The sequence below is a fragment of the Cibotium barometz genome, chromosome 31 (assembly GCF_041138505.1).
Source record: "Cibotium barometz isolate CiBa-2024 chromosome 31, ASM4113850v1, whole genome shotgun sequence".
NCBI lineage: Eukaryota > Viridiplantae > Streptophyta > Polypodiopsida > Cyatheales > Cibotiaceae > Cibotium > Cibotium barometz.
In genome coordinates, this window is record NC_141076.1 from 17,497,047 (window position 1) to 17,507,057 (window position 10,011).

A 10,011-nucleotide genomic window follows, 5' to 3' on the forward strand; every position below is an offset into this window, starting at 1 on the left:
TTCCCATGGGGCTTTGGAGTCACCACTTATCAAAGGTGGATGTGGGTTCTAGATAGACTAAGAACGAAGTTTGATAGGTGAAGAGACATAACAGAAAACTTGGCAGGATGTATGCTAGTCCTAAAGCACATTCTAATCCCAGCCTCCATATATTTCCTTTCATGTTTGGAGACCTTCCAAAAAAGACTTGAAGAGCATGGAGTCCTTGTGCAAGAGCTCCATGTGGTGAGGTGATGCTTTGATATACAAAATCCCTACAATTACATCGGGCCTCATTGGGCCAATTGTAATTTTGATCCCATCCTCCATATATTTCCTTTCATGTTTGGAAACCTTCTGACAAAGACTTGAAGAGCATGGAGTCCTCATGAGAACTTCTTGTGGGTCAAGTGATGCTAATTTGGCATTCAAAATCCCTACGATTGCATCGGGCCAATTGCACTCTGATCCCCAAGTCCCAAAGTGGCATGGGTCTTCCAAATATAATGGAACTAGCAGGCAAACATGCTAAGTGTGATGTGGTCGATTATGAGCTTTCTCTCTCCTTCATCTGATTGGGCCATACTTGTGATTAGAAACTAAAACAAACTTAGATTGGACCAATTTAAATGATGCTAGGACCTCCTCGGCCCTACTCTCTTCTTTAGCCCCATCCATATTATCCCATTTGGAAGCCCATTGGTCAAAGGTATATGGAACTCAAGGAAAAGGAGAAAAGGAAAACTCACTCTGGTTCTCCATCCTCCTTGGGGACTTCATTGGAGAAGGTGGATTGAAGTAGGCCCACAATATGCAAAAAAGAGAGTTTGGTTGGAGATATGGAAAAAAATAATGAGGGTGTGAAAATTGCCAAGGGAGAACATTTAGGCTCTCACAAAGGCACACTTAGTTCATATTAGACGGAATGGGCTATTGGGACCTAGACCCCCCCCCACTCCTTCAGCTCAAAGGACACCTAATTCATAAATCTTTTACCTAGGATAGCTAGCCATGTCTTCTCCCAGTAACCCTTGTCCCCCCTCCCTCCATCATCCTGATGCATTTCAAGTTCAAGAATGGGCGACATATAATGTTATGAGATCAGGGTAGTGGAACTTCAAATTCACTCACATGTGGCTTATCCAACCTAAACATACTTTCCAGTTGTGGTTAATAATGTATAAAGCTATATGCACCAACTCCAAAGCTCTTTAAATGGGATATGGAGATGGAATCTCTAAACGACGTGGCAAGACTAAGGAATCCCTTTCCCACCTCTTTATGGGTGTTATGCGCCAGTAGCGACAATGTATGGACGATGGAGGAGAAGATCTTTGGATCACCACCTAGTCATAGAGGGAATGAGGATAAGGATACTCCCCGCTAGACATACGTAGTGGCCTGCTTGCCCACACATGTCCACCGTCATAGGACTATGCCCGGGTGCCCTCTCCCTAGAATCTCATCTTGCTCGCCACCCACGCTCTGGTGGGGATAGACTTGGAGGCTGGTCAAGCTCCTCGTAGCACTGCTAGTTGCCTACTATGCGTGACGAGTGGGCTGGTGTACTCTTTGTGTAGCTGGGTGACTACACTAATGAAGTGATGGCGTGGTGGTTATTTCCCTTGTTGCATATTGGGGTGGTGCGTGAACATTGGAAGAGGGCAAGATAAGGAGTCGGCCCCCTTTGCTTGCTGCTTTGCAGCCTCTCCAAGCACCCAGATGATAGATAATAGATGTTGCATGCTCTCCAAGTGCCGAGATGATAGATGCAAAGGCTTGCTGTTGCTATAGCCTCTCCAAGCACCAAAAAACGGTAGATGATGCCAAGGCTTGCTGCTATGCATACAAGATTCAAGTTCATCCACCCTCACACATGGTCTTGCCCCACGCAAGAAAAAAAGATGATGAGAGTTTTTTTGCTCTGTTTGCAGCTATGGCGGCCTCTCCTCCACCCTGTCGAGCAGAGAGATAAGGTGATTTTTCTCCACCTCCCAAAAAAATCTTGATAAGTTTGATAACCTTTGTAGCCTGCCTGTTCACGCGGAAAAAACGACAACCAAGGCTCTAATACCAATGTTATATGCTTGTATTGACAACGCATAGACGACTGAGGAGAAGAGATCTGGATCACCACCCAACCATAAAAAGAATGAGGATAAGGATCCTCACCGCCGCTGGACATATGTAGTGGCGTGCCTACCCATACATGTTGTTCGACTGCCTGCGAGACTATGCTCATGCACCCTCTCCCTTGAACCTCAGATCACTAGCCCCCACGCTCTGATAGATAGTCTCGGAGGCCAGTTGAGCTTCCTATTGCTATGAGCAACAATGGGCATGTATGTAATTGGGAAGCCATGTTCTTTATTCAAGCATGCGTCCCACATGTCGTTATGGCCCGGCCCTCTCACCTGCTGGAAGCACATTTTTTGAGAGTAGCACCCAATTACCATACCAAACTATGCAATGTCATTAGAGTAGACTTTTTATGGTTTATATGGATCGCTAGAAATCAAAAAGTGTTTAATAATATGTAGAAAGATGTTTTCCCTAGCCTGAGAGCAAGCATGTATGTGCAGACGAAATTGGTGGGCCAATGCCAAATCCAAGATTTGGAAAGTCTGATCCAAGACGAACGAGATGGACGAAGCTCTATAGAACTTACTTTTTGTGAAAAGGCACTACAATGCCCAACTTATGCCGAAATTACAAGCATCAAAGAAGAAACTAGGAGGAAAGTAGTTGATCTTGCAGAACAAGGAAAGATACTCTACTTGAGGAGGAATTGCAAAAGTTGGCATCATTCATCCTGGATCACGCTATAGTTAAAACTATAATTAATCTATGAAGGCAGGAGGTACCTCGTAAACCCATAAGTAGATAAGCTAGGAGCTAGACTTCTCTAGAAAAAAGTCCTTTTTGTAAAATCTATTTTTTCTCTTGTAATATAATCTTCTTTCCCAAAAAAACTTATAATAAACTTGATCATGGAAGCCTAAAGGTTTCACAATTTATTAGATTTCGGAAAGTTTTAGTTATAATTTACCTCGAAATTATTTAGAATTAGAAGGTTTTTCATTGTTCTAGAGAAAAAAATCTCATCCAATAGAATTTGGAAGGATGCATGAAGAGGTAGGTACACACAAGGATAATTTTTGACGAGCTGGGTCACCTTTCCAAATAACAGGATTACCAGCAATAGTGACCGTTTTTTTTTCACATTTTACCTCATTTTTGGATAGCCACTCAAATTAATGATTGTATTTTACGCAGAAATACCCAAAACGGGCTTGACCCCATCAAAAAGAAACCTTAGGTACACAGACAACCCAGTTTTCTCAAGTTGTAACTAACATTGCACCTGCGCGTGCTTCTGCCATAGTGCCCCCACCCGTACAGTCTGTCCCCACCCTTATACTCTGTGGCTAGAGAGAGGAGATACAATTTTGTGCCAAGTGGATGCAACTCTCAAAATAGTGTGTAGAGATCTCAAAATAGTGTGAGTTATATTATAGTGAGTGTAAGATCTTGATTTGTGTGTCACCTTCTAAGTCATTTTCTGAATACGTGCCAAGAAACTTTACTTTTTAATTTATGTGCGTATGGTATATATGATGGCCGGGAGAAGAGGACAACTAGAACTAGGTTAACAAGCCACGCCAGGACAGGGCACAAAAAAGTCTTGAAACCCTCCAGCTGAGAAGCTGAAAAGGCTGGAATTGAAGGTAGAACTATACTTGGACACAATAGCTTGGATGGGACATGGGAGTAAAGAGCAGACCCCCACGAGATGCACTCCTCTGTCTATAATAGTCAGGGGATTAATTTCAAGAGGTTTAAGGTTTTGTACTTCTCTATCTCAAAGTAGCGCTTTTGTGAAGGAGGCGTTGCATTACAAAAATGGCCCAGTTTCAGTCTTCCTTGTTGGTTCACGCCGCCAATGTTTCCCTTATCAAGCCTGCCAAGCCTACTCCAAGACACTTGATGTATATGTCCAGTACTGATCAGATGCTCAAAAATGCGAGGCCGAGCCGGAGCATATTGTTCTATAAGACGGAGAAAGATCCGGCAGAGGCCGTGCAGAGTTTACGGCGGGGATTGGCGTCCGTTCTGGTGGCGTTCTATCCAATGGCTGGGCGGGTGGTGGACGATGGCGGCCGATTCGCCCTGGACTGCAACGACGAAGGCGTGGAGTTGGTCGAAGCCAACTGCGACCTCCCTTTCGCAGAGGTGGAGCAGGATGGCGCCTTCCACATCAGGAAGCTTTTCCGCGATCTAGTGGGCATGGATAGCCGAGAGTACAGTGACCACATCGGGGACCCCATTGTCTCCGTCCAAGTGAGAAGTTCTTCTGTCTACGATTCTTTTTTGCAATTGTCGATCTGATTCCTATGGAGGTTTACATGATAAGAATATTTCGTGCAGGTTACTTCTTTCCTGGGCGGCTTCACGGTGGGGTTTGCGATATCGCACGCTGTTGCTGATGGACACTCGTTCTGGACGTTTGTCCAGTCGGTTGCCGAAGCTTGCCGAGGGAAGCCCCTCTCGGTCCAGCCTCTCCACACGCGGAGCGTCCTCAACCCGGAAAGCTTCCTGCTCAACAGGTTTCCGGACATGCCCTCCGAGAAACTGAGAGAACCTGATGGAGCGCCCTACTGCGGCTCCACGGAGGTGGGCTCAAGCAAAGACAGCCTCATGCTCATCCCGGCCGAAAAGCTCCACCAAAAGATCATCAATTTCAGTAAAGAGATGCTGGAGACTCTGAAGAAGGCGTGCTGCGACAGCTTTAGCTCCTTTGAAGCTCTGTCGGCATACTTGTGGAAGAGGTTAGTGATGGCGCAAGGGCTAGAAGATCACGTGAGGTTGGACTTCCGCGTGCCCTTGGATATTAGGGGCCGGATGATACCGCCGCTTACCCGGGCCTACTTCGGCAATGCAGTAGTTGGCCTTACGGTACCCACGACGGTCGGAGAGCTTAAGGCGGAGAGCATCGGCGCTACTGCCACCCGCATCCGGCAAGGCGTCCGGCAAGGTGACGACGCCTACATCAAGAAGGCCATCCTCGCCCGAGAAAAGCTGGACCTCCGCAAACTCATCCTCGACGACGTTGTGCTCTTCAACATCCGCAACGCCAGCCGCTTCCCTGTGTTCGAAGCTGCGGACTTCGGCTGGGGCCAGCCCGACGCCGTCCGACCCGCTTGGGAATGGAGAGAGGGCGAATTGACTTGGTACCCTGGTAAAAGGGCTGGCAGCATCGACGTTGTCGCTGCCCTCAGCGACTCTGCCTGTTCTAGCTTCTTCTCGCCAGAGCTCTACCCCAACGACCCCCTTGGTCCCCATGCTTTTGCAGCTTGAATTGAAGAAGGCTAGGTGAGGAGCCCTCACAGAGTAAGCATACAAAAAAAATGTTCCAAAATAGGCTAGAACTCTAAAAGCAAACACAAAGACACATAACGGCTACCATGGGTACGCCCTAGTGTTAATTAATAAGTTAAAAATAAGCATGACGAGTTTTTTAAATTATATATACATATATATATATATAATCTATTATTGTTATTATTTTTGCACAGTGAAATTGTTACGTTTGTTTGAGTACTCAACAGATCCTAAATTTTTAACCAACAAAATCTTGAGAATCAAAGAAAAAAAATGCTTTGGGCGACGTAGTCATCCACCCTGCTGTCACGCTGTGTCTCTAGCCATGCTGTCAAAGACTCTATGTCATCAAGGGAACGTAGATTCTCTAGCATTCCCTCCAACGATGCAACAAGATGCATGGTGGAGGGATGTGGATCTCTCTCTCCGCGAAGCTGACTACATGAAGCCTCTAGGAGTGCGACCATCTCGGGGATGGTCTCTGGATGTGTCTCACGAGCCATGATAAAAACTGTAGGATGCCACGTAACTGAAAAGTCATCTCTCTCTCTCTCTCGCTCTTTCTCTCTCTCTCTCTCTCTCTCTCTCTCTCATTCTCAATAGTTTTGTGATGCAACTACACTCTAGAGAAATGGGATCAACAAGATACTACTCAGACTTTTGTAACATTCATAATATCAAAATAGCCATTGGAAAATAGTTAGTGCATTGGCAAGTCTGAATGATAAAAACCATGGACTTGTAATTTTCCCATAGCTAGTTCTAAGACCTATCTTAAAGACATCACCCTCAAATAACCTAATCTGATGGTGGTAACCTATCATCATATCTATATTTATAAAGTATCACACTCAACAAAGCCAATCAATAAATTCATTCTTCCTCACAACAAAGGATATTTAATCTTTACATTAAATATGCTAAGTGCTTATAATAAACACACTTTTGTACATCCTTCTTATCCACTAGGAGAATTGGTTCTCCCTATGGTGACTTCCTAGGCCTCAATGCCCTATCCATAAGTACTCTTAAAAATATCTAATCTCTTCATCCCCTTAGTTTGTCTCAACCTATAAGGTTGTTTAACAAATGGTATATGGTCTACACCCGAGTTTGGAGGAAACATGTCCGATTATTTGTACATCATAAAACAAAAGGAGATTTGTATTTTTCGAGGTGGATATCAAGTGTATTATAAATAATATCTTGTCCTCTAAAACTATTAAACACAAAAACATCAAACATCAAACAAAAAAATCTGAAGGAAAAAAATGACATGCACATATATCAATTGAAAATACACAACTTACGTGAGTGTGAAAATGCTTAAAAATTAGACGTCATTGAACGAAATAAAGATACTTCAAGTTTTAGTGCACTTTCATGTGGTTACTTCTCCCACCATTACCAATAGATGTATCTATTGCACTTGCCTTCTCTCTCTCACACTCTATTCCCTTTCCCTTACACACTCATAGAATTTGAAAGTTACAGACTCCTAGAATTTCAAAGGGCTAGCTTCATATTTCAGTTAATACAGATTTGTTTTTTTGAAGGGCAGAGAATCATATTATCAAAACAGCAAGAGAGAGAGAGAGAGAGAGAGACATTACAAAATGGCTTTTTACAAAGAAGCCTAACTTGGACATCCAATTACAGTGTACCTTTATCTAGTTAATACAGATTTCATTTATTATTGATCCCACAAAAAAAAAAAAACAAAAACAGATCTTCATCTTTGAGAGAAATGGATTTAGGCTTACCTGGGCAAAAGGGCTTACCTGGATTTAGGCTTACCTGGGCAAAAGGGCGGGTCCAACGATAGTAGTAAGCATCAGCTCGCCCGAGATCCAGTGATCAAAAAGAAAATTCAGCAAATCTATCGAGATCAAAATATTCAGATAAATGATTAATTTATTCCTCATTGGGATTCGTTACTAATTTAAAAATCAGTTAAGTGAATATTTAAAGAAAGAAATTCAATAAAATAGTAACTAAATTATCAAACCTTTTAGAGAAAGATAAATCAGGAAAAATCTTATTCGACTCGAACCTTGAATCAGACTTTGACCAAGACCAAACTCTTTTGTCAGTTTCAAGGAAAGAAGGTTTGACCAGTTTAGAAAAATACACTCGAAACTCTGAAACTAAGTTTGAGACCCTTCAAATTGATCTGTGGATCAAGGTTATCGAATTCGAGAAATTTTGGTATAAAATTCAAAATTCCGATCAAGAAGTTTTGGGGATACTGATTCAAGAAATACTCCTTGTATTCAAAAGAAAATCAAACTAAAAACTTTCTTAGAAACCCTGTTTTCTTAAAGGACTGTCTTACGCCATAATGCTAGAGGGAGCATTTGGTATATGTTTTTCTAAGGGAAGTTCGGTTGCAACAGCTGGCGGGGAGTGTTCAAAGGATAGCTCACGCGGCAAAGCCTGCTTTCTCAGGTCTTGACCAGCCTCGGTATGGTTGAAAAATGGTACGTTTCCAATACGATGGGCGAGGGCCGATGAAGGGATCCTTGAGTGAAGTGCCAGGATACCTAAGGAGGATCCTGGAGGGTTCTGACCATAGGAGATGCACGGGCTCGCAGTGCCTATGATACCCATGCGTATGTCGTGGAAGATATGTATGATGGACGAAATGATTATTGTAATCCGTTACTGGATCTCGTTGTTGCTGACTAGTTGGTCTCAGTGTAGAGTCTAGAGTGATACTGTTTTTTCAGAAACAAGGGCTTGGATGGAATTTTTGAGTTATGACATCTGTAACCAATAACTGTTTGTCAATGGATTATTTTATATGTTAAAGTTTTAAAGAGGAGTGTGTGCATATCTGTATTCAAAAGCAAAAGTTAAGAAAGGCATGCAATGATGGGTGGGTGAGTAATTGTCTAGTTCTACCGATTCCAGTGGTTGGGTAGTGGGGCTAACCCATGGGCCGGATGGGGTTAGGCTGGAATCAGTGGAGTTTTAATAATTAAATTGAAATAATAGGAATACGCTTAGAATTCGAGTAGTTAAATAAAAACCTGAAGAATTTCTCAAATGAGTAGATCAATGGTTGTGCCTGATTTCGATAAGTAGGAAAAAAGCGTTGATTTGCTCAAATGATTAGATCAACGGCTGTGCCTGATTTCGGTTAGGAAAAAAGCATTGATTTCTTCAAACTAAGTCAGTACTAGTTTTCCTTCTATCTGGTTTAATCAGGTGAAGGATAGTTTAGTCTCTTGACCCCGTTAGAAAATTCGTTAAGAAATCAAAAAGGTGGAATCGTCCTCGTTCTCCGAACGAGAAAAATTTTTCCGATTTTGGTTTCGGAATGACCACGAGATTAGTCTCGTGTGTTCAGACATTCGAGGGTGAGGCCCCGAGTGGGAAACCTTGCCCCGCGCAAGAGGAAGCTACTTCCGCTGCTAGCAACCAGGAAATAACTGCGCGGAGGCAGAGAGGTCTCAAAGGAGAAATCGCCTATGCTTTCTGGGCGAGGAAAGTTTTTTCGGGTTTGGTTTTGGAAGAGCCACTAGACTAGTCCCTTGCCTGGACATTCGTGTGCGAGTCCCCGAGTGGGAAGCTTTGCCTTGAGCGTGAGGTTGCTACTTCTGCGAGTCCCTGAGTGGGAAGCTTTGCCTTGAGCGTGAGGTTGCTACTTCTGCTGCTAGTACTCAAAAGTTTGATGCGCAGAGAGGGCAGGGGTCTCAAAGCTGGTATTAGAGCTTTGTTGAAAGCTTAAGAACCGAAGACAAATTTTGTCAACAATTTATAATTAAATCTTAGAAAGGTGCATTCATATGTTGTATTTTCATTCAGATTAAGCTTTATTATTGAAGACTTATAGTTGTTAAATTGGATTGTATAGATGGATGCCCCGTACTTATCTGGTATCCTTAAACTTACCCAAAGTTAGGTTATGACCACCTTTGCTTTTGAGAATATCCTCTCCTTCACCAGGACTCGATCGAGCAGGGTGAGTCTCGCTAGTCATTTCTAGGAGTTGTATTTTTCGGATCCACTTGAGAGGAGACAGCACATGTGGTTCTTAGGGTGACATATCCACGCCTGTTGCAATTAGCGTCAGAGGCTGAGATAGAATGTCTCTTTAACCATGGTTTTGTTGAGGCTAGGAGTGGTTCATGATAATATACTTTATCACCCCACACCTTGAGATTTTAGGGTCACTTGTCATATTTTTAGGCCTCTCATCCGTTTTATCCCTAACCGATGGTAGTGAGGGCACGCACATATCATGACATGTCCACATCGTAGTATCGCCACTTCATGCGTATGCATTTGAGGCCTTGACTTTTTGGAGCCATGTTTCTCTATGTATATATTAAAAACCTTATTTAAATAAAGAATGTTTTGCAAAAATTCGAGTTGTCTAAGTGATTGTGAGCACTAGATATTGAGTTTAAAGGAATAAGTTCTATTTTCTCAGGATGTACGTCGTGAATCTATAGTAGAACGATAACCTTGTTTGAAGGAATTATTTTTGAACTTCTTAAGTCTTAGAATCTTGGAATGAAGTTGAATAGAAAATTTAATCGTGTATTGTTTTTTTGGCAGAATCATGAGACGTGTGCAGACAGCCAGATCCTCACGTGGATGAGGATGATCTTGACCCTGACGTTCATCAAGCTCACGTGGATG

At 42.9% G+C, this 10,011-nt stretch overlaps 1 protein-coding gene across 1 annotated transcript; it reads left to right on the forward strand.

Annotated features, from left to right (window-relative positions):
* Nucleotides 1–3,808: 3,808 nt before the first annotated feature.
* LOC147620557 (fatty alcohol:caffeoyl-CoA acyltransferase-like) lies at nucleotides 3,809–5,505 on the forward strand. Its single transcript, XM_086825435.1, has 2 exons — nucleotides 3,809–4,320; nucleotides 4,408–5,505. The coding sequence occupies exons 1-2, from the start codon at nucleotides 3,883–3,885 to the stop codon at nucleotides 5,335–5,337; spliced, it is 1,368 nt and encodes a 455-aa protein (XP_086681561.1). The 5' UTR covers nucleotides 3,809–3,882; the 3' UTR covers nucleotides 5,338–5,505.
* Nucleotides 5,506–10,011: the final 4,506 nt, after the last annotated feature.